At 32.7% G+C, this 25592-nt stretch overlaps 2 protein-coding genes across 3 annotated transcripts; one reads left to right on the forward strand and one right to left on the reverse strand.

The window, feature by feature from the left end:
- The first annotated feature begins 1763 nt into the window (after nt 1-1763).
- LOC106715075 (pancreatic triacylglycerol lipase) lies at nt 1764-24917 on the forward strand. 2 transcript variants are annotated; one of them, XM_045678360.1, is made up of 15 exons: nt 1764-2085; nt 20385-20537; nt 20787-20907; nt 21402-21549; nt 22025-22177; nt 22429-22518; nt 22620-22755; nt 23051-23281; nt 23371-23446; nt 23615-23751; nt 23830-23891; nt 23983-24059; nt 24135-24204; nt 24280-24404; nt 24513-24917. In XM_045678360.1, the coding sequence occupies exons 2-15, from the start codon at nt 20390-20392 to the stop codon at nt 24616-24618; spliced, it is 1680 nt and encodes a 559-aa protein (XP_045534316.1). In that variant the 5' UTR covers nt 1764-2085; nt 20385-20389; the 3' UTR covers nt 24619-24917. The 2 variants fall into 2 exon arrangements, with proteins under 2 accessions (XP_045534316.1, XP_014363772.1); XM_014508286.2 differs by having other exon boundaries at nt 23069-23281.
- Nucleotides 6706-7152, reverse strand: LOC123721087 (protein GVQW3-like). The gene has a single exon (XM_045678405.1). It carries the CDS (start codon nt 7150-7152, stop codon nt 6706-6708), a length of 447 nt encoding a protein of 148 aa, XP_045534361.1.
- Nucleotides 24918-25592: the final 675 nt, after the last annotated feature.

Raw genomic sequence — 25592 nt, forward strand, 5'->3', positions numbered from 1 at the left:
GCTTTCAGTATTATTGACATTTTGTAACAAGTGCGGAAACAGATTCGTTATGTATATTTTTTGATGAAAATAAACTAACAGGCTGCCCTAAAGACGCGGCTCTGTATCGAGAGTTTTATTTGTGATGGGAGTAATTTATTGGGTGCAATGTTCCCCTCTTAAGTTTAACTGCCACGCCCGAGTGAATCCCAAAATCCCCGCTACACTTCCTACTAATAAAAATACACATATAACTTAATTAAGTTAATATTTGCGAAATATAAGGTTCCTGTTCTATTTACCTTTAAAACATGGTAATGAAAAAAACATTTTATTTCATCTAAATTAAAAATTATAATATAGAGCGTAAACTTTATTTTCTCTTGTAAATATAAGACATAGGTATTTTGTATTTCTTTTGTTGTTTTGTAACATCACCCAATTTTGTAGTCACGATTTTTAAATCATGTTCATCTTACGTAACATCTGCCCCGCTTTAAAATTTTAAGTTATCTTCAACAAAGTAAATTTGAGTATTTCTAAATTTTCAAATGTGATAAACATTTATAGCATATTTAACACCATAATTAACATTTAATACAGTTGTTTAAAATGTACTAGGTGGTGGTAGGTGTTTAAAAAAGAATTAAATAACATTTATTTGATACAATCATATCAAAAGTTTGTTTATCATTACACAGGATAGTAATATCGTACTGGGTTAAACATTATTTTTCCAGCAAAGTACTTTTTAAAAATTAATCACGAAATTGTGGTGGCAGTCGACAGCCATCATCGGTCAAGGTTGCTGGGCACAGACATCTTGTATTTACGCTCTGATTACATTTGCTTAAACGCTCTTTTCCTGAAATGCTCTATTTGCAATTTCAGAGAAACAAAAGAACATTTGTCTGTTTTTTCTGTGATAAATGGCTTTTGGCAAATTTTATGTGCCGTTTTAGTTAAGTACCTTGCATAAAATCAAAGTAAGGTGAACATAAATAAATTAATAATATAATGTAGATTACTATTTTTTTTAGCTTATTAAAAAAAACATCAACACGACATTGACCATGTCATAATTTTTTTCTAAAATTAAATAAAACGATATTCGATTATAGCAATAATATAATTCTGAAAAATTATAGTAAGACGGAAGTATTTATTATACTATCATAAGTTATTACGTATGATAATAATTAAGTAAATTAATTTCCCCTCAAACTAATTTTTAAACTTAAATATTAGATAGGCCGTTATAATTCATTGTACCCGTCTTGCCACTATCACAACCAGTTCAATTGTTATCACCTTTTCCGGTTAGAAAAATAGCTTAATTGAAAAGTCTGTCTTAATCTTGCTTTGCAAATAGCTTGATGTTTGTTATGTAAAATAAATATAAAGTTTACGACATAAGTCAGAGACAGAGACATAAACTTAGCGAATTTTATGGCCTTACATATCAGAAGGCAATATGCGTAATCTAATATAATATTGTGAGATTACCTTATTAACTGTCACATACAGAAATGTTAAGAATGGCCATATTCCAATATTGTGTTATATTAGCAGGAATTCAGTAAACAAAAATATGTGAAAACCTTTTTTCATTATCACTCAATTTGCAACTGTACTTAGAAGTACCTCTTTAATTGTGAGGTTTGAAGTCTACGATTTTTATGTATATATTAAGAACACAGACAATAATGTTTATTAGCTAATAAAATACTGTAGTATATTTTGCAATGCGATAAAACAAAATTTATATGAAAGTGAGATGTGAAGCCGGTAAAGCGGTGGCAGAGACGGTGAGCATTAGCCTGAGCGCGCCTGTCTGATTGACAGTACTCGCAGAACTTTCCCGCGCAACGCACGCGCACTGTCAACGTATTACAACAGTCGGAAGCGTTCCGAAATTACGTGATTCCATTTAACGCACATTCCCATTCAATAGTGTAACAAGCGATATTCCTTTATTATTTTGGCAATACATTACCTAATCGGGTATATAACCTGTGTTTGTTTATTGTGCTATCGCGAATAGTACTTCAAGTGAAAAAGCCAAAGAACGAAGGACGGAAAAACTGCGGATTACATTTTTTTTGGGTAAGTTTGGTTTGTTTATTGCGGGCGTACTTGTTGCAACATTTTTAAAAACTTGTTGGATTTAATGCTCTACTGAAAGTACGTAATAACTCTAGAATAATAAACAGTACAAGTCCGTAATAAAAACGCGTTTATTTCTGCTGCACTGGGCATACGCTTTAAATACAAAAAGGACGTTACATACATAGATAAACGGTAAAGATGTACAATGATAAATTTTAGTAAAAAAAACTACAATGACCATAAGTAGGTATAAACATAACAAACACAAAGTGACGGTAGACGTTAAAAATGTGAGTGTAAAAATGGTAATAAGTATAAACTTCAGCATGAAACTCATATTTGTTTTAATACCCACTTTAATATTAAGAGTATTGACTACTTTACTTACCTCATGACCTTGCACAAGACCCGTGCAACGGAATATGAAACGATTTGTAATTAAGTTATAAAATTGTTTCAAGTTACTAAAACTTTAAGCAAGCAATAAACACATACGAATAAGCCTTAACCGTTTTACTCGTATTAAGGGGTCATCATATTAAACAAAGTTTCCGTTCGTACTCACTTAAATCCTCATTTGACTAAATTACTCTGATTTGTTTTTCCATCTCTACTACAAGTATAGAGTATTTTAACATCTGTTTTCTCTATAATTCAATTGTCTAATTAAAAGTTTTGTTGATAAATTACTTTTTTTAAGATAGTTTTAAATATTTTAGTCTTAATTTTTTTCTCATAAGTAAGTCCACTTATAAAAACGTAAAAATCCCTTTAATATCTAATTTATCTAAATACATTTAAAGTTAGCGTGACAAAATCATTATTTTTTTTTAAATTAAAACAAACATCGTATGCAATAACTGCGGTACCAAATGTTAGCGTGTTAGGACTTAGGAGGAAGTACTTCCGAGTCCGTAACGGATGGAAGTGCACGATTGTATGCAATGTAACTTACCCACTACAGTCCACGCCTCGTTGATGTTACCACGTAACATCATCGTAACCTCACAACACCTGTAAATCCAGATTAATATAAAAAGTATTAATAAAACAAGTCGTGTAAACATTTGAGAAATACTGGCCGATAATAAATTCTTTAAGGTTTATATAATTGTCGACAATATGAGTTTTTTCTTAATGAATACAATAAACTATATTAAATTGAAATAATCAAACAACATTAAATTAATAGATTTTTTAGTTTATTTAGTCGTATTTATTAAAATTAAACATATTCTATTAGTGTTGCCATAAACAAAACTTTTAAAAGCAAAGTGTTGTTTGGTTTAAATACCTCGAAATTCAAAAACAGTCAAAAAAATAAGAGACCTAGATAATAAGAGACAAAGAAAAAGGAAAGCGAAGCTAATCTGGCTTTCACGCGTCTAAATAATATTGGTCTGGTCACGTTAGTCTTTTGCTATGCTTAATTTGAAATAAAACCAAGCATGTGTTTAAAATTCCTCCTTTGTATTTCCACGAATATTGTAAAGAAAAAAAGTTTTTTGTGTGCTCATTTAAAAGCTACTGAAACGAATTTAACAAATTTACAAATTAAAAGCTCTACTATTTCATTGAACGTGAACTAAAATTAGGCCTCCGGCACCACACTCATCAGACGAAACACGGAGTTGCTTCCACTTTACGTCTGTCTTCTGTGGTATTGCACCGGTCGTTCCAGTCCATTCATGCACCCAACAAATATTGCTGTTGCGGGATCTACCACTTTTTAACGTTATACTTTACTTAAGAATCCAAGCTGTACACTTAGCCAAAACAAAAAGATTATTTTACCGAAACAAAACGTCTCGAATCAAATGTTTGCTACTATAAACAAACAATACCTGGACTTTGTTCGACAATAATATTTTGATTGTTATCACGGAGCGCGTTACAACATCGGTCGTCTTCGCCTTGGTCCGTCCACTATGAAAACCGGGCACGCGCCTTGCATTAAGCAAGCCGCCAGCCGCTATAGCTGCGGACAACTTGCAAAACGCATCGCTTTCTAATGCTCGAACCTTCGAAAATGTGGAAAACTGCACCTGTTAACATGCCGAATCCGTAATACCACAACACTGTTACGAATATTTATTATTTAGCATAAGTTAGTATTTAGCATAAGTTACAATATACTGACATACTTTGATACATTTTTGAAATGTTCTGTTATTTCAAAATTAATTTGCATGTAACGAAATCATTCTAGTGTTTACAAAAAATTTGTAATATATATTAATATAGTATTTTAATTGTATAGGATAAACAAACGTAGCTAAAATTAACGTAGTTAAAATATTTTAAAGCATCAATTAAATAGCTTGTTAGCGCGTTACTTGTTAGAATGTCGACATAATTGGTTACAATAATATCTTAAGTATACGTCGTTGTTAAATGCTCATGTCCAGTTTGACCCGCACTTGACCGTCTTATGCTTACACTCAGCTCATGTTTTTACGTAACATGTTAACTCAATCCATAAACTACTGAATTTTATTATGAGTCCAATCACATCTCAGAATTTATATTATGCTTTTTTTACTTGTGTTTTTCCTTTTTAATTTACATTATAAAATGATTGATATACAACATATATTTGAAACTAGCTTTTACCCGCGACTACGTCCGCGCGGAATAAAAAAAATAGAAAACGGGGTAAAAATTATCCTATGTCCGTTTCCTGGTTCTAATCTACCTGCTCACCAATTTTCAGTCAAATCGATTCAGCCGTTCTTGAGTTATAAATAGTGTAACTAACACGTCTTTCTTTTATATATATAAGATTATTTAACAAACTAATATTATCCTTGTTTATCAGACTTTAAGGGTGTTTCCCGTTGGGCCTATCGACCCGGCAGGTCGATCGGCCAAATGAGGAAAAATTCCCATTTTCATTGGTCAGCTCAACGGGAAGCACCGTTCAAGCAAGTTATCTCCTTTTTTCAATAAAAATGAGAGAGATGAAAGTAATGTTGACTTTAATAAAATAATGTTTTTATACAAGTGCACCGGCAGAATAACCCGCAGTTTGTAAATAAAAATCACGTTATGTTATAAGAGCGACGATTGCCATGTCACAAGTACCAAGAATGTTTGTCATTGCATGACTGATATTTGAAAGACTGTACAAGTATCAGAGATCACTGCAACGTAATTTGCGAAAGGTACGTATCTATTACTTGATGCAGCAACGATTACTGAGTTGCATGCAACACGTTATGTAAGATTTTTAACTATCAAACCAAAATACATTCACGTATCAAAACGTGAGATTGTCATTTTCCAAGTCCGATAGTTATTATACATGTCTTGGAATATTATAGCGTAAAAAACTTGCGAGACGTTGCCATCGAATGTATTTCCTATCTTCATAATTCTTTATTTCCTAGCACAAGGCAAAGACTTGAACCTCATTCATTCCTTCCAGCTACGTTTTGTCAACTGTTGTGTAAAACAATGCTCTTGTGACATCCCAGTGCACAGAGGATATGGATTACAACGCTAATTACTTTCTCCTCAACATTAATATTATATTGAAATGTATCTTGAAAACATAGTATCAGGTGAAGTAATGTTTAAGCCTAGCTATACTGCAGATTGAGTTAAAGAATCTCAATTGCAATTAGAAATAGTGGCACGTATGTGGCAAGCCGTACAAGTTAACTTCCTCACCACGTATTATATAGTTCATTGTTCTTTAGGTGCACAGACAGATAAAAAATAAAAAGTTAAATCACTGAAAAATGGCAGTCTGCATGTTTTGTTTATCGTTCAATAAACATCTAGAGATCATATCTAACCTTTATAAAAATGTAAATGAGTTCAGTTCTATGCACGTAAATTCACCTTAAAATCAACTTTTCAATGTGTAATCAACTTTGTGTCAAGGCAAATCCTCCGAAGGTCGCATGTCAACATTACCGATCGTCGCCTCTTCTACGTGGGACACTCAGAAAGTTTTGCGACACTAAAAAAAATGTTCTATAGGTAAATATATTTTTATTACATCTTTTCAAAGTACTCTTCACCAGCCTCTATACAAAGTTTCATGCGTCTGAACCAGTTTTCGAAACACTTTTTCCAGTCCGCCGCAGACACCTCGTTTACAGCCTGCTCGAACGCTGAGAGCGCATCATTCGGCGACGAAAATTAAATCCCTTTGAGCTGATTTTTTATTTTTGGTAATAAAAAGAAGTCACACGGTGCTAGGTTAGGGCTGTAAGGAGGGTGACCCAGGAGTTTGACCGGTGTGTTGTCTAGGAAGTCCTTCGTTTTGATTGCGGTGTGGGCGGGCACATTATCGCGGTGGAGCAGTAGCCCGCGGAGACCTGTGTTTGGTCGCTTGTTGCTCACAACAGAGAAAACTTCTGCCAAGCATTTGGTAGTATACCATTCGGCGTTAATGCTTCTTTAGTTTCGTAAAGGAATTGACACCAAGTAGCCAGTCAAATTGAAAAAGCTCGCGATCAAAATCTTCCCCCCGCTTCTAGGTCGCTTTACTTTGGTAGGCGTTGATTCGTTTTGAAACACCCAAACCGTCGACTGGCGCTTTGTTTCTGGATCGTATTGATAAATCCAGGATTCATCACCTGTAACGATGTCGTATACACGCCGAAACTAGCCTGCTTCAAATTTGTCTATCATATCATGGCACCATTCCACCTTTGCCTGCTTCTGAACATTGGTGAGGTTGTACGACACCCAGCGTGAAACTATCCTCCGCACCCGTAGATGCACGTGTAGAGACTCGTGAAGGCTTCCTGATCCAATCTGCAGTATATGCTGAATCTTTTGATATGTAATTCGTCTATTGTCTTGGACCAAATTTTTCACTGCTAGCATGTTTTCTTTCGTAACAGCCGTCAAAGGGCGACCACTTCTTTCTTCATCCCCCAAAGTTAGTCGACCTCGCTTAAATTCATTATACCAACGATACACGATTGCCTTAGAAGTGCCTTCATCCATTAATGCCATTTGAGGTCTATCGTACGATTCGTCTGGTTTCAGGCGACATTTAAAATCGTAAATAATCATAGCGCGAAAATGTTCTCGACGCAAATCCATTTTTCAATGAGACACGGTAATTTTAATAAGCTCGCAGAAAACGTGTAGGGTAGTTTTGAATTTAGAACGTACCTCTTTTTACTTATAAGTAATCATATTTTTAAATAAATTATATCAGGTCAGTCTCACATACATAAAACTTTTTTTCGCAATACTTTCTGAGTGACCTGGTATTTCTGTCACTACAAATTCGCCGAGTGAATAACTACTAACTTCATTCAATAACATAGATTAGAAAATATATGATTACCCTTATCTAATAATAAAACTTATTTTATGTTATTGCAAACTCATTTTTATGTCTAATCTTGCAGTTGGTATCCATTCCATATTAAAAGGTGGCAGAGTCACCGATATATGGATCGCTTGCGACGCTATTTTATATTCTACTTAGATAACATCGTTTTATACTTCTCTGTACGTGCCACTCGATCTGATCGAAATCGACGAGGCAAACGTTATTTATGGTTTTTTCGCAAAAAAAAAACTACACGTTCGTTTTACAAATATTATGGCATCACAATAAAGTTGCTTGTGGTTCCGTACATATTAATCATTGTCGCTTTCTCTGTTACGTTATGTATACGTTTAATGATAAATTAATCGTAAATTATTAAAATATGAATAGACAGTTTAATATATCCTTCCGGAATTTATTTTGAAACAATATCTGCTTAAATTTTAGTAAAACATTATAATAAATTAGTTAGGAAAGGCTTAACTCTCATACAACGGATAATTATCCGATATCGAAAGTGTATTCGCAAGACATTAAATATTCATAATACTATATCTTTTTACCAGTAAACTATTTAAACTATAGAGAAACAAATGCAAATTAGAGATTAGAAACCTTCACATTAGTAAAAGCTGCAATTGAAGCTCGATTCTGCAAGTCGTGAAAACATTAATGAAATTGAACTTTTATGTTATTGCGAAAAATATCTTGAATATCAACATTCTATTTTAATCAGAACAGCATACCAACTTTAAATCTTTTATGTGCTAGAAGGTAGTTTATATAATATGTAAGAGACTGTTAGCTTTGAACCCACTACCTCATCAGTCCGTACCGTAAAATTTGGCTATTGGCGCTTCAAACGGTTCAACTATTTCATCATTTAATATTAAAATGATTACTTGGTACACAATGTGAAGGTTAGATCACTGATATACTGCTTCGTGATTATAACATCCGTTTGTATGCATTTATAATTACAGACACAACTCTATTTGTTGGTTTTAGTTCCCATTTCGTAATAAACCAAGCCAAATACTATTAAGTACGAATATAAACCAATTTAAATTAAATACATATTACACTTCAGTTAAAAAAATTATAACCGAATAAAGGCTTAATATTAAAATATTTCGCAATTATTCTAATTTATGTTCAAATCTATTCAGAAATCAGAATTTTTCTTCACGTGTATTTTTTCTTAGGAAAAAGACGATAAAATAAATTAGAATTCCGACTTCTAACAAATTTCAAATAAAAATATTAAAACGTAAGTATAAAAAAAACATAAATCTGAACATTACTAACTAACACAACTATCATGTGTATATCCGTAAGTCTTTGTCGTCATTAGTTCCAATACTATATCTCCAATTGTACATAGATAAAGCAATCATTGCATTACAATCGTTGAGTACTTAAAAGAACAATATCCCATTACCCTTTACTACCACTGTCCTGTTACTAAATGGACTACTGTCTTTTGTTTATATATAAATACGTAGCAACACATGACATAGATGTATGGATCAGTTTTACATGGATTGTTTATTGTAGTAAAAAATCATAGGTCTTATTATCAAAACCGTGTAATCATTGCTTACATTAATTTAGAATATAGTAACAATTATTGTTAGAAATCCCAAATAAATATCGACACAATTTGTTATCGTATAGCTTTTTGATATTTTTATTGCTGCGAATAAATCATCGAGTATTCATAACTATTAACACGTTATTACGTGCTAATAAGAAATTTAATCATAATTGGTTGCTTATTCGACCATCGTATAGAAAAGTTTTTTAATCGCTATTCCAAACGTTACTATGATCAGGAATAAAATTAAATGGACGCTAGCAATCGAAAGAAAGAACAAGTCACGTAATAAAACAGAGTAACGACTTGAAGTAGGAACCAATAGACACCGGAGTGTAGACATAACATCTCCCTGACCCAAATAACTCACGACAAACTCTCCGTAAACGATACAAAATAAACAGACATAAGAGCCGTCTTGATTTCATCAGGTAAGTGTGAAGATGCATAGATTAAAACCTTCCTGTACAAAATTACACAAAATATGGTTACAAATCAGTGAAGTCAAGAATTAAACAGGTTTAGAAAGTTCTTTAAAATTAATGGATGGATACTTCAAACAAAACAATAATAAGCAAACAAATTACTCCCGACTGTTCTGACTCCCCGTGTTCACTTTAAAGAACTATAAAATACCTTTAAGCTTAACTTGACTTTGGAATAAGTATTTACTTACAATAACACTAAATGTGATCCTGCATGACTAATATAAATTTGTAAATAAAAACACAAATAGACACAATCTTGTACAGAATTAATGCTTTATGGTATTTATTATTTCATATACTCTATATCAATATTAAACATGCTATTGTTATTTAAACGTGTCATCCGAGCTATTCGCCGAAGGCCACTTAAATGTTTTAATGGAAAGACCTCAAAATGTTGGCCTAATGACCAGGTCTGTGCCGACCTCAATATGCGGTTACATAATAGTTACGTGACATGTTCTAGTTGGACGCTCCCAAACTATTGTCTCATAACATCCATAATAACACAGGGAATTCCACATGTTTCCGTATTGTTGCATAAAGTTCTTTGACCTACATAGTACACTACTTGTGGTCTGGTAATGACGATTTCCTCATAGATGCATGAACAAATTCATACAATGTATTTTTTTACCTGTCTCAGGTGGGTAATGTTCTACATACGTATGTATGTTTTGATGTATACGGGTTTGTATGTTCCATTGTTCCAAGTTCCATTGTAGCCTCCCCTAACGTAAGTAACTGAACCGATAGTTACGAGTGAGATGTCATTCGATTCGTAATCTTCCCATTAAATATCAAAGAAGTACAGTCAGTCGAGATTTTTGTTTTTTAAATAACAACTAGTGTTATTAACATACTGTATTGTACATACAAATATCTCTTCTCTGCGCCTTATACTATAATGTTTCATTTCTCTAGTGGGGATATTCAAATCGATACTGTTAGTTCTGCAAGACCTGAAGGATATATGCTTAACCTTTACCTAAATGCATATAAAATAATCTAGTTAAAATGTTCATATTTTACAATTAATTAAAAAAAATCAAGGAGTAAAAAAGTTTGTTGGTAAAGTAAGGTTAATGTTATACTTAAAGGTAAATAACAAAAATTGTTTGCGATAAATTGCCCACGTAATTGCTTAATTACATTTTTCAAACATTAATTATTTAAAAGCACGATAAATAATGACTACGTCGGCTGGTGAAAGTTAACTAAACAAATCGCGCAAAACATTTCCTAGTATTACCTCACTATCACAACAATTATCTCACAAATATTTATCTACTTGTATCTGATACGTATTTTTTTTACAATTTCTGACGTTGAATGTACAATGTGAAAAATTAATTAACTTGCCTTAGATGTCGCTGCATTAATTCTATTTTGTTTATAAACACGACAGTTATTAATTATTCTGATATATTTAAATTAAAAAATACTATTAACATATCGATTTTGTGAATTTTAACTGCCAAAACACCAGAGGGGTCATCACGAATATTCTTGAGAACGTTTTCGTAACGACTTCGACAAAATTGGTATTAGATATACAGTCCTATCAGACGTGAAGTACAACGACGTTACTTCACGTCTGATAGGATATCGCAAATAATCGTGATAGACCCGCTGTATAATTACATATCAATGTCTCTGTCAAAGGCAACTAGAAAAATGATTTGTAGTTTCACCAATGGCACCGACTCAGGCTTATAACAGAAATATTAACATCAAGGAATTATAGTCTTAACATGATCAAACATGTATTTTAGCAATTAATAAAACTTATTATTATGAATGTATGTAAGATCTTGTACCGTTTGGGCTCTGATACAATTCGATGCCCCGAGCAGTTGCGGCGGGGAGAATTACGCTTTCACATTTCTCAAGGATCGTGTACTATTAAATTGTATACGCTCTTACGCCTTTCTATATGACCTAAATCTTATCTCTGTGTATTTTGTAGCTTAAAATAGTAAACCTTTTTACATATTTTTTTTATTTTCTCAAGATTTTCTATATATTTGGAAAAATTATTCTTAACCGATTTTTTTTAATAGTAAATAACAATTTCAAGAACTGTTTCTTAAATCTATTTTTTTTTAATTTTAATACATTATCTACTTTAATTTATGATAACTGGTACTTGCCTGAACCTACATCAACTTATATGTCATTATGACATACTCGTACTTTGTTGCTTTGTGTAAATAATTTATTCCCATTTCGTAGTTTTTAACACTCGAACAAAAATTATCACCAAATTACGTTTAATAATTTTTTTAACTGAAGTATGAACTTTAACACCAAACATAAAATATGTTAAATTAATAATATGGATATTAGATTTTCATAACTTTCCATTTTCTAGTGTAGAATGTAACTCTATAGACTTGAAGTCAGACTATACTCCCGAGAGAAAACTACCTTTCTGAACTTTCGCCGTCTGACCCGGTCAAATTCACTTTATTGCATTTATTCTTTATATCATCCATCAATTTAGAATTTCGTATCGTACACAAATTATTAGATTTGTGCAGTGCCTCTAGAAACTACATAACAAACTTACGGGCACGAACTACATTTTGACGTACGGTGAAGCAGTCTGATGGCTACTACCGAGCTTAAAATTTTTCTTTCGAAACATATTAACAAATTTTTGCTCGCAAATTTCTTAGTTACTTTAACGCCCGATAGAGGCACAAATCTCATACATATTTCTAGATACGACGATACAAAATTCAGAGAAATTCTCGTAAAAATATTTCCTGCTTGAGCTTCAGATATTTTCAATGATCCTACAATACGTCCATTAAGCAATGATGATGCAAAGTTAAACTCGCATACCACATTGGTGCTTTATACATATCATTTAAAAGCATTCGCTGATTAAGGTAGTAACATAGTGGCAACTTAATTAAAGATCTAGTGACTTGGTATCACATTAAAGTGAAATAGCCTGACCTGACGGTATTACTAACTTCTGTTATCTAACCGTGCTAGTGTAACGGGAAACGTAAGTTTGCACTTCGCAGCAACCTCTTGCCACACATACCGTTGAGAAACATGTCTAGGTATTGATTTTTTACGTCTTGTCAACATTAATATACTAGACAGGTGTTAGGTATGCAACTTTTGTTTCTCAATCTGGTTGAAATAGAATGGATACTTGATACTTAAGGTTAGTTGCTAAACTTGTCTAACAATCCTGTTATACTAATTACTAACCTCTTCTATCTTTAGAGACTAACTCTAAAGTTACTGGCATACTGTATACAAAAACACATTTAAAATAAGTAATGGAATCTTTTAAAAATGTTAAATACCAGTTAGTGGTTTCTTTAAAAGTCAAGAGAATGGTACAATTTAAAAATTAATAAGTTTATTTTTTATATAAACGGTAAAAAAATATATTTTAATACACTAAAATATATCTAATAAGGAAGTACCACTGTTTTTAGATTCAGCCAAATCATTTTTGCCTTGTACTTGATCGTGATCGATATGAAACAAAAAACAATCCCACGCAAGCGGAATGATATTTAATTGTTAACCTTTTAAAACTAGTTTCACTTTCAAAATCAAGTTACATAAAATATAGATGGTATTGTAACATTATATAGAGTACTGCGATCATGTTTACATTACTGTTGGTTTCTAAGATACAAAAATATTTTAATAGCAAACATTGTTGTTTTCTGGCAGGTAGTTACCCCTAAAATAATCAACGTTTCTGAGACCAATCACTGTATAAAACATATCGTCATACCTCATTATCTTTGACAAAACAGAGTTAACAATATGTTTCAAACGATGATTTTGGTCCGTACGTCTTTCTCTTCATTCAACTTTATTATTACTCTAATATTACTTTTGTAATTTGCTGTGGTTTCACCGGCGATATTTCATTATCGACTCATTACTTGCCCACCCAGGGTCTAGCCAGACGAATGTGAAAGTAGTTTTCAACACTACGTATTAAGTATTTTATCAAGATTGCTTGATAAAAATCATGACTGTATATTTTGGTAATGTTAGATTTAGGTATATGGCGTGTCTGTATATTTTGAAAGTTATTATCACGCAACGAATAGTTATTACAATTGTGTAGTTTTATTTCTTATTTACGTTTAATATGAAAGTGTAACTGATCTTTAACCTTGATTGTTTAACTTTAACATATTGTAGTGTGATTACTTCATACGTTAATAAATTAGTTATTAAATTCATAAAGGTTTTGAAATTTTATTTCTCGCTGCTATTAACAAAGTAAAAGTAAATATCTAAAAGTAAATGTCAATACTATAATAGTTACTGAGCTAACCATTAAGTAGGTTATTAAATGATTTATGCAAACTTTGACATAAAAAGATAGAACGGAAACCTAATGATTCTCAATTACCGTACCAGCCATCTTTGTCGTAGATTAATATGTAGAGATAACAAAAAAAGATAAAAACGAAAAATTAAAAAATTTCAACACAACTTTGTGTGTTGTGTTGTGTGTAATTAAACACATTCTGATAATAGAAATATTTGCAAAATAGTTTTCATAAAAAGCCTATTCGACACGATTCTCTCTATACTAAAAAATATGTGAACATTTTTTGACCATTTCTTAGATTTTCAGTTTTTTGCCGAAATTCATTTCTCTCTTAAGTAAATAATTATCCAAAACTTAATTTATTTTTAACACACGTATTAACTTAAACAGTATTCGGTTGCCGTTATCAATAACATTGACTTATTAGCCTGATTCCTACCGGTTTTGTGAGCTTTCGTACAAACAAAAGCGGGTGACCGCGTTGACAAGTGCAGAGAAAGTTGTGGTGCATACATACTAGCTATAGCTTCAACAAATCAAACGCCTTCAGAGCAAAAACCTTTACTAGATATAAATTAAAACGAGTTCGACCACTTTTACTTGCAATATTGTCAAACAAGAAATGTACATTATTACTATCGTAATCATACTAATATTATAAATGCGAATGTTTAGATGGATGGACGGATGGATGGATATTTGTTTGAAGGTATATCCGGAAGGGTTCAATGGATCTTGATGAAATTAAGCACAGATGTAAAACATGGTCAGGCTATTTACTAATTTTTTTTTTATTCCGCTTGGACGAAATCGCGAGCGACAGCTAGTTATGTTATAAAAGCTAAAGAGCCTTTTTGGTGGTTATTAAACATGTCGTATAAACTGAAAATAGCTGAAAATAAAGTATAAAGGTGGAGTGTTACTAAAACTATTTAATATCATAGTATTATTTTGGATTTTATAATACCATAATTATCAAAAGCAGTGATTTGTTATAAATTTTTAAGGTTCTATATTATTACAATAGTTTTTAAAAGTTAACAAGTTTGCATACGTTTCGTAATAATGATTTTAACATTTCCAAGTTATGCTATTGAAATTGGTTAGTTGAAACAATTCACGAATAAAAAAATGTATTTTAATTCTATCTCCAAGAAACCTGTAGACCTAAGAAATGGTTGCCCTAGCCTAACCTGTTCCCCACCCGTCTTATAAACTCGTTCCTTTCTCTCTCCTTTTAACAGCTAGCTAACGTTCTACATGCTTATGTTGTTTGTACAAATATACAAAGGTATTATTTATTTCTAATACAATTTTAATGCAAACTGTCACTAAATAATAACATAGGAAAAGGATTTAGAAATATGAAAAAAACATTTGCTAAGTATTTTAAAATAGAATGAATGTAAAGTAATTTTGTTTATATAACTTGTTGCTGGTACCAGGAGAGCAGAAACACGACGGAGTTCGTTGGTCGTTCGAAGTTGCGCGTTGATGTCTTTCACTAGCATTATCCAACATCGATTATTATTGCAACGCAACACGAACACTTTGAAAAGGTCAGTTCTGATCATCTTAAGTAAACACTTAAAGTGACGACATAAATTATATTCATTAATGTGTTGAAAGTATTTACAAGAATCTATTAAAGTTTTTTTTTTTTGTTGAAAGAATCACAAATCTAAGTGAATGTATCAATTTTCGGCCACATTATAACTAAAATCATTCGTTAGTGCTGCAAAAAAAATGTCTAACATTAGCTATGTGCGTGAGTGACATGGCCCAATTGTAGACATTACACAAACGGCTATAATTAAGCCAGTTTTGACGACACGCGTAAATACAAAAACTTCATAGTGTTATGTAATAACTATTGTTAGATATTGGTATCGTTGGTGAGAACATTTTTCTTTGTAAGCGACTACGATACGATACTTAACTACAATCCCATGATATGATAAAGGATAGTTATCTTTCGGTTAAAGAAACGCAATTCAGTTTTCGAGAAACTTTAAATCCTCTTTTTCGAATTATGAGTCTTCTCTGTAAGAACACCTGGTATAAAACTTATTATTGATCTGTATCTTTAAAGTGGATTAGTGAGATAACAATCTACTATTACTCATGTGTTCCGAATCAGGAACCTGAAGCTAACTTAACACATTTTCACATGCAAAAAAGTCATAGTGGCACCGAAGGTGTTAAGGTTAGTGTTTTAAAATTAAATAGCAATAATAAAATCAATGTTAAAGAATAATCTGGATCAACAAACGCAACATCTATTTGTGTGCTTTGTTTCGTAACACAATGCCGGAGGTGAATCAAAAAAGGAACGTTTACAAGTAAAGCGTTCAACAATTAACAATTCACAGCACGGCATTTCCTCGAAGTATTTGTGCGTGTGTCGTTACTGGAAAATGCTTTATATCAAGATCTACGTACATCGGTATGGTAGTGCGTAAATTAACTACAGTTTTATGCAGCATTAACTGTTGAGGAAGGGCACACTTCATTAATTCCAATATTTATTTCCAGTTTGCATTTATTATTTGACCCATTCATCATGTAGTCTAAGATAATTACAGACATTCTTTCAATATAGAACAAACAGTCCAAGATACATCTCGTATATTAGTACAAATATATGCATACATTTAAGGGTTTTTGATCACAAAATTCGAACTTACTAGAGGACAAAATATATTTCTATAGCAATATTCGCTGTTACGTTTACTTTTAAACGTTTGATTTTTTAATGTTGTAATCCTCAAAGGATAGTTTTTCTATAAAGTGTAAAAGGAAAAAGAAAAAACGTATTCAATACATGTTCAATCAATTTACATACAATTCACCGCACGCACACGTTGCGAAGTTAAAGAGATCATTTTAATCTCATTTAAAGTAACTGTTTTAACAATTCCGTTACGAAATAACGCAAACATATTGAAAGCATAGGCTACTGGCAACTGATAGTCTGAAAAAAACAAAATTGTAATACTTTATTCTTATAAATATATTACTTAACGTATAAATATTTATCATTATCCATATAAAATAAATAAATTTGAACAAAAAACTAATTCATTAATATGATAAAAAAAATCCAAACATATTTAAAAGGTTGTTAATAATAAAATATATTTGGATTGCTAACAGATGAGCCGTGGAACATAAAATTTACAAACTAAAAATTACCAATAAGTGACTTTGTTAATACATATTATATTCAACCATGATTTTCATTGTGTAGTATGATATAATCATTGACTTTGTGTAAATAAATATTACGTTACGTTCATTGCATGGACCATAACAATATACCAGATGTAGGTCAACAAGAAACAAAGTGGAAAGAAGGTCGCCGTGATCTGTAACCATATCAAAGTAAATCTATTCATATTTAGATTAATATAAAATGTCGAGATGTCTCGATAGTTTATGATTGCGAGAAACGCTTTACTCTCGCAGCCAAATTTTTAGTACCATTTTTTTTCATAAAATGTACTATTAATACGGTTGAATATAATATATTATCAAATCTTATAGGAATGTTTAAAACTGAAGAATAGACTGAAATCAAAGACATCTTAACCTATTATGCAATGTTTATTCTTAAATAATTTTATTTAGACTTTCGTCTCGGTTAAATATGATTTGTCATTGGTGATCCAGTCGAGCACGCCATATCGAGTTAACATTACGTAAAGGCCGGCTCACAGCGATTTCAACAGGTCAATATGACCGCGGCGAATTTGTAATCCATTATTGCAGATTGATTGTCGAATATTTTAACACATCACGATTGTAAACCTGACCTAACATTTAACACTAAAAATGCGTTTAAATTTCTAACCTGTACTACAACATGATTTATATTTAAACTATATTGAATTTTGTACGAGTATTATTCATACGCAAAAATTTTTTAATTCTTCCTTTATTTACTGCATTTTAATTTCATCTTTTATACAAAAAAAAGTTATAATAATATCGACTTTATGTAAATACTAGCTGTCACCCGCGACGCCGTCCCCGCGGAATTAAATAAAAAACGTCACAAGTAGTCTATGTGTCCTTATTGACTATGCTCTACCACTATGTCAAATTTCATCTCGATCCATGCAGCCGTTCTAGAGATACCTTCAACATCAATCCATCCATCTAAACATTCGCATTAATAACCCTTAAACCCTACACTGCCTGGCGTACACAGTATTCCTACACAGGGGTGACAAGGCACCCCAAAATAAAATAGTTAGTAAAGTGTAGAAATAAAAACAGTTATAGAAAATTATACTTTTATTTATACATATTGACATTATGAGATCACGAATCAGCCTTAAAATTTTACATTACACATCAATTTGAGCACTTTTGGCATACTTCAACTTGGTGTTCCAAGCAAATTGGAATTTTGCACTTGGTGCACCTGGTCTTGCTCTTCCGATCCCTGTTTCTCGGACAGAAACCACAACGATCCTGTGTGTGACGTTCAGACCCAGAAGAATCGACAGGCATGAGTTGCTTGAGAATCGCAGCGATACTCTCCTTTATATCCCTCTTCAAAGTTGGTGTTTGTAGGCGCATTTTCAAATGTTCATCTATAAGATTCATTCTTTTAGAAAACGCCGACGAAGCTTTATGTCAGGCTTATTATTTGCTTTTGAGTATTTGTAGAGAAGCCAAGAGTTAATACCAACTCCATACAATAACCCATAGAAAATGCACATTGGCCAACGTTTGGTTCTTCTTTGGACAGAGTATTTTTTAGCCATTGCATCGAAAACATCCACTTCTCCCTTTGTTTTATTATCAAAATTAATAATTTCTGGAAGCTCAACTTCAATGTTGTTATCTGGGGAATCTATACGTTTATAATAAAATAATTCAACTATAGAAGTAAGCTTAAAAATAGTTTAGAATTTTTTTAAAAACTTACGTTGTTCCTACACTGGGGTGCTACAGCACCCAACGACACTCGTGCACAAATCTACAACAGCCGGCTGTCCCCACGACACAGGCCAATCCGTGGCGTATAACCTCAAAGTAAAATACGCGGAAAGTCAAACACGTGCATTATTAATCAACGAAATAAATAAGAAAAATAAACCTTGTGGGGTGCTCCAGCACCCCGAGTAGGGTTTGAGGGATAATAATAGTAAAATATTAGGTTCTATTAATTGATCCGACGAAGTAACAGTCAACGTTTCTATTTGTACCTAAACGGAATGTTCATACTCGACTACATCGTGAGCTTGTTTACACTCCTCTTATCCAAAGACGTTATTTGTTTGTCTACTACTTTGTAGAGTTTAACCTCGAACGACAATCAGACCGTCCGATAAAGGACATGGCCTAGTCTTCGTCTCCAAGTACAAAATGCTAATATTTTTATGCAGTATCTTTATGTCCACTGCTTAAATATTTTGCAAGTGATATGAATTATAATTGTCTTCAAGGTTCAATTATTTATACAGAGAGACACAATACACCAAAGGAAACATTAAAAATTATTGTCTATTTATTATCCCTTTGGATAATAAAACTATCGTTTATTAACCCCGAGTGAAAGCTTCTAGTTCCATTCAATTAATCAATTTGTTTTTTATTTTTGTAGCATCGTTATTTCATCATCGTCACTTTCAAATCGTAATTCATTTGTCTCGGCTCGATTATTATAGTCTGTTATTAGACCTTTTACTCTTATAACTATTAGTTATTTTGAAAATCTATTTTAGCTATTAATTTACTCGTATATTTGTTGATGATTAAATGTGATACCTTCTACATGTGTTTTTGTTACGTTACAATAATATTAGGTCTTTAACCTATGAAATTGCCGTTTTGTATGAAAACATTTAAACGAATTTTGTTTATGTATTTTTTATTTGTATTGACCGAAGTAATCACCCATGCAATCAAAGTATTTTGTACTGCCTCTCGGGTATTCAATTTTTTTCCGCCAAGAAGTTATCCAAATTCTGGAAAAATTAGTAGTCTTTAGGCGCAAGGTCTGGTGTGTAGGGCGGATGACGGAGAGCTTCCAACCCCAGTTCTTGCAACTTGGAGACAGTCTGTTGTGCAATATGAGGTCGCGTGTTGTCGTGCAGCAGCAACGGAGACGAGCGATTGACCAATGCTGGTTGGAGATGTGCCAGCTTCTTCATTAGGCTGTATTTCATCAGCTTCCAAAATCGCCTTTAATTCGTCGTTTTCGAAATTTCCAGAACGGAAGCGAGCTAACCAATAACAGGTGGTGCGTTGGTTTGTAGTGTAAGCTCCGTAAACGTCGATAAAGCTTTCACTTTCCATAGCTCATCAAAGATAATTGTACCTCTATAATTATATTTTCTAATCATAGATAAGGCCACGACAACGTACTACAAGATTAAATAAATTTCATTATCGTAATTTGGTACTAAAAAAATTCACATTATGAACTTCTTTATCATTACAAATTAAGCAATTAGCTCGTAAACATTGTGAAGTGTTTCCTATTATAGACTCTTGCAATAACAAACTCTTCTTCTTCTTCTAACAAAGCGATTTGTAAACATTGTTTTGTGTTTCTATTTTTCGCAGGTAATATGCGTCGACTATACCTGACAGACAGACATTTACGTGTGATGCTGTGGTGCATATTGCTGGGACTGCAACCGACTTTCGCCGGTATACTGGATCCCTTCAATTGGGCTCGCTCTGACCGCATCGAGGTCAATATACCCTGGCTACCTTGTAAGTTCACTTATTTTACGTCTTCTTTCTATATACATCTTTGTCCTTACAAAGCTGACAGGCAGAAGAAGCAGTCGAGTACAAAAAATAACAACAAATAGATGAGCTCGGAACGTGTTGAATGATTGAATGATATGGGTGGAAACCTACTGGTTTCTTTTCTACGAAATTCGAGAATTTTATGCAGCTTTCAATTCTTGATGAACCTTAGTTTTTATAACGACAATCCTGTGCTTATATTTTTTCCAGTTGAAAATGAAACTCGGTGTTACGATGAACTTGGCTGTTTAAACATTACAAGAAGTTGGTATCATCTGATCCACCGACCGTTCAATGTTTTCCCTCTACCTAGAGTCGTTATTAACACCAGGTTGGTAATCTACACAGATAAATAAAATTGAAGTGCTTGTATGTAAAATGAAAATCGAGACGAAAACTTAAAATTGAGGTCAGCTTATCTGGGATCAACATGAACACACAAACGAAGCGGCGGAATATAATAATTTATAACCTCTTAATAATGTGTCTGCTTCATGATTTGGCTGTAAAAGCCAAATAGATAGACGTCTTGCAAAATATACGCAAACTGTAATTGTAAGATAAGATGACCGCTCGCAAAAACGTAATTGGTATGCTTTCAACAATTTCGTCTCGCGAGATGTCGGTTAGTAGAACGAGGACATATTTTTCCATTAAATATGTAAGAATTGTTTGAACTTTCAAATAAATATTCGCATCTTATTTACTGTTTTTGTTTGTATATGCGTTTGTTTCAATACTGTAGTTACTGTCAATTAACTTTTTAAAGGTGAACCCAATATTTATGTAATAAATAATTATATATGTCAATGCCTAAAATTTCAGATTCATTTTGTACACAAAGAAGAATCCAACAGACGGTCAGATCTTAAATGTAAATATGAATAAGACTATCATCAAGTCTAACTTCAGCCCAAAACGTTTAACGAAGTTGATAATACACGGCTTCATAGACACGCCGCTATCCAACTGGGTAAGATTCAATCAAAAATAATAGCTCTTACACTATTGGTGTATTGGTACTTAACTTTATAACAGTACTCACACAAAATAACAAATTGTGACGTCACGGCAGCCTGTAAACGTTTTCTGTGGACTCTATCCTCGATTCTTATGTAAAGTCAACATAACAGTTTACGACTTAAAAAAAGTAAATGTAGGACATGATGACATCGCTTCATTTACTACATCTAAGCATGTCGAACCTTAACAAAACGGAAAGAGCTACTTCCGCAAAACTAAATTGACACCATCTCTTGATTAATAACAGTAACGGTAAGTAGAACAATAGCGCTCAAAATCTGCGCTGGCATACAACTGGCTTAATGTCAACGCTAATTGGCTCCTGTAAGCAAAACAGTCCAGGCCAGCGCTACTGTCCTACTGACATAATATAAGCCAGGCATTAGATTGTAAAGCGACAACTTATTAATATCCTATGTTAATAGGTAAGCGAGATGAAAGACGAGCTCGTGAAAGCAGATGACTTCAACGTGATAGTGGTGGACTGGGCGGGCGGCAGTCTGCCTCTCTACACGCAGGCCACAGCCAACACGCGGCTGGTCGGCTTAGAAGTAGCTCACTTTATCAACACCTTACAGGTAAAAAAATGTATTAAAAATGCTTTAGATAATTTACGAAAGTCGCTATTGTCTATAATTTCATTTGCTACAGCATAGATTACCTAACTTTTTAAACCATTTTAAAATGTTACTAGTTTTGGTTAATCCCCTCCTACTACATTTCTTCCTCGACTTGAGATATTTTTTATCCTGCATACAACTATATCCCTTATTTACTCCCAAAATTTGTCATTTTCATGTGATATGATATTAATGTTATGACATTACAGAAAGATCATGGACTAAATCCACTGGATGTACACATTATCGGCCACTCTTTGGGCGCTCACACCGCGGGCTACGCCGGGGAGAGGATTCAAGTAAGTGTGCCAAAAATGAGTACCACATCTTATAAATAGTAATTTTGATTAATTGAAACGGGGTCTTCATACTGTCTTTGATTTAGCTTCTTATATTGTAGGGATTAGGAAGGATAACTGGTCTAGATCCAGCCGAGCCATATTTTCAAGGAATGCCTACACACGTTAGGCTAGATCCTACTGACGCTGAATTCGTAGATGTCATTCACACAGATGGAAAAAGCATATTCCTATTAGGTAATAATGTTTTTTTGAACGTTTACACTTGCTTTTTCATTCATATTATATGTTAGTAGATAGTAGATTCATTTGAAATAATCTAATTGGGTGTATATACATAAATCGCTTATTGCTTTGTATTAACAATTTAACAATTTAATACCTATGTATATTTTGTAAATATGTATTATATGCTTACTAGCCTTTGATACATTCATTTCATGTAGTTATATAAAGATATATATTGAAATTCATAAATATTTATCGCATAATTCCACTAATTATCGACCTGTTTATCCCACGCGTGCGACAGATTTTGTATTTATGGCAGGATATGGGATGTCGCAGCCGGTAGGGCATTTAGATTTCTATCCCAACAATGGGAAGGAGCAACCTGGCTGTGACCTCACTGAAGGCCCTCTGATACCGCTCACACTCGTCAAGCAAGGCCTGGAGGAGGCCTCGAGAGTGCTCGTCGCCTGCAATCATGTCAGAGCTATCAAACTGTTCACAGAATCTATTAATGGAAAATGTCCATACATTGGTAAGCAACAAAATTATTCATTTCTAAACTTTAATATTAGATAATTTCAACGGGCATTTGAAATGTGTACGTTTTTTTTTTGTTTACAGGTCATCAATGTCCATCTTATCAACATTTTCTGTCTGGCAAATGTTTTCACTGTGGACATGGTTGCGCCATAATGGGGTAAAGTTTTTTTTTTATAAAATTCTTTGCTCATGCTATAAAAGAGAAAAAAACTATCTGTTACAAATTCATAACTAATCAACAAAAATAGAAAGGACTTCACGAATCACGAATCGAATCAAAATCACGAATATTGTTCTTCTAACTTTTAATATTTTTTTTATTTAGATTCCACGCGGACAGTTCTCCAGGTCTCATAACTAACAAAAACAATCAGACTGAAAACGAAGTTTATCCGTCTGAAGAACAAGAAACGATTGGCGCTAAATACTTTTTAAGTACCGGAAAAGAACAACCATTTTGTCGTGAGTTTTAATAGAATTATTTTTTTAATTTAATTCGAAACTACAAACAAGTAAACGTGTTGATGTTTTTATTTGCAGATCGACATTATAAAGTTGCTATACAATTAGCCAATCCAAAAGGAGCAGAATCCTGGGTTCAGGTAATTTTATGGATTGTTATCCGTTTATCTAAAATTGCATGAAAAGGGTCGTAATGATTTTTTTTTCATACTGTTAACGTTTGACCAACAGGGTTTCCTCAAAGTAACACTAATGTCAGAGAGAGGTGTAATCAGAGGAATGGATTTAACACCAAGTAACTATGTTAAGTAGGTATATTTTCAAGATACATTTTACATTTAATTTGCGCCTTTGGCATTTAATTATTATTTATTATTTTTCAGATTAGAACATGGAACGACATACACAATAGTAGTCACTCATCCTATGGATTTAGGCGGTAAAATAAGAAAAGTATGAACTTTGTTCTTCTTTTAAAAATATCTATGTTTGTTTCTACTTTTAAATAATTGTAATATGTATTATCAGGTAGAGTTATCGTGGGAGTACGACATGAATGTACTGGAGCCGCGATCTCTGTGCATCTTGTGGTGCAACGACCGTCTCTACGTCAAATCGGTTCTCGTTGATCAAATGGAATTACCAAGTAGAGGGTAAATCTTTCATCATATGTTTTAACTTTTGTCTATGCATCAGCTAAGCTATTATTCATTAATTCAGCTCATGAGTATGACAACTCAACACATTATGTTTATCCCCAGGAAAAGAAATGTAGATTTCAGCAGCAAATTGTGCACGCCGAAACGAGAGTTTGCTGAAATTCCCAACAGAGGCTCCGCAAGTTTCTATGATAACTGCAACAGATAGCCATAGTGCCATACAAGTGACGCTAGCACCATTATTTATTGCAAATTAATAAGGAAAGCTTTAAGTCGTCAATAATCAAAGGGATCAAAATCAGTGCCTCAAATTGTGATTCGTTGTTGCACTTTTGTGTGACGTGGTGTATTTAATGACTAAGTTATGAACTTAAATTTTCTTAAATGTGATGTTTGTTTACAACCTTGACGTGTAATGAACAATACTCGTAAGAATCTGTGAGTTCCCTTTTGTCTCATTAAATAACATTGTTATTCAATCAACGATTATTCCTAAGACTTTGTAAATATTATAAACTATGATTTTTATGTTACTTTTAAGATTTAAATAATTTAAGAGTGTATTTTTTATTTAATATTATATTTATTTTGTAACAATATACAAGTTATTAAAAATACCTGCATCTTCTTTAACATTCTCATACATATACTCATATACAAAAACTATTGAAACACCTCAACAGGGTCCGTAAACAGTAATACATCGTAGGATAAGTTCAGATTAAAATATCGAAAAATCTACAGTAATTCCTATTTTGTTTTTAAATGAGATTCAAAACAAAATAATTACTTTGTAAAATTGGTAATGATCGGAATTTATTGTATCTGTTAAATTGTCAGTGACATTTACATAATCTACTCACACCTTACCTTATAACTGTCAATGTCAAATTGTTGAGATCGTGTCAACAGCCTTGCTTTTGTTTACTAAAAATGAAATATTGCAATTAAATATTGACTAAAGAATAATTTCGTAAAACAAATACTAAAAATGTCGTCACAAACATCAAAGCTTGTTTTAGGTTTATCTTGTGTTGCAACGGGGGGCATTATTACTTACGTACACGTTAAACAACAATCAGACAGGTAATTAAAATAATCAGCTTAATAAAAGGAAAACAACTTAAAGTTCATATATCATGGTGAACACCTAATTATATGGTATATATTTTTTTTCAAATA

The sequence above is a fragment of the Papilio machaon genome, chromosome 6 (genome assembly GCF_912999745.1).
Source record: "Papilio machaon chromosome 6, ilPapMach1.1, whole genome shotgun sequence".
Lineage (NCBI taxonomy): Eukaryota > Metazoa > Arthropoda > Insecta > Lepidoptera > Papilionidae > Papilio > Papilio machaon.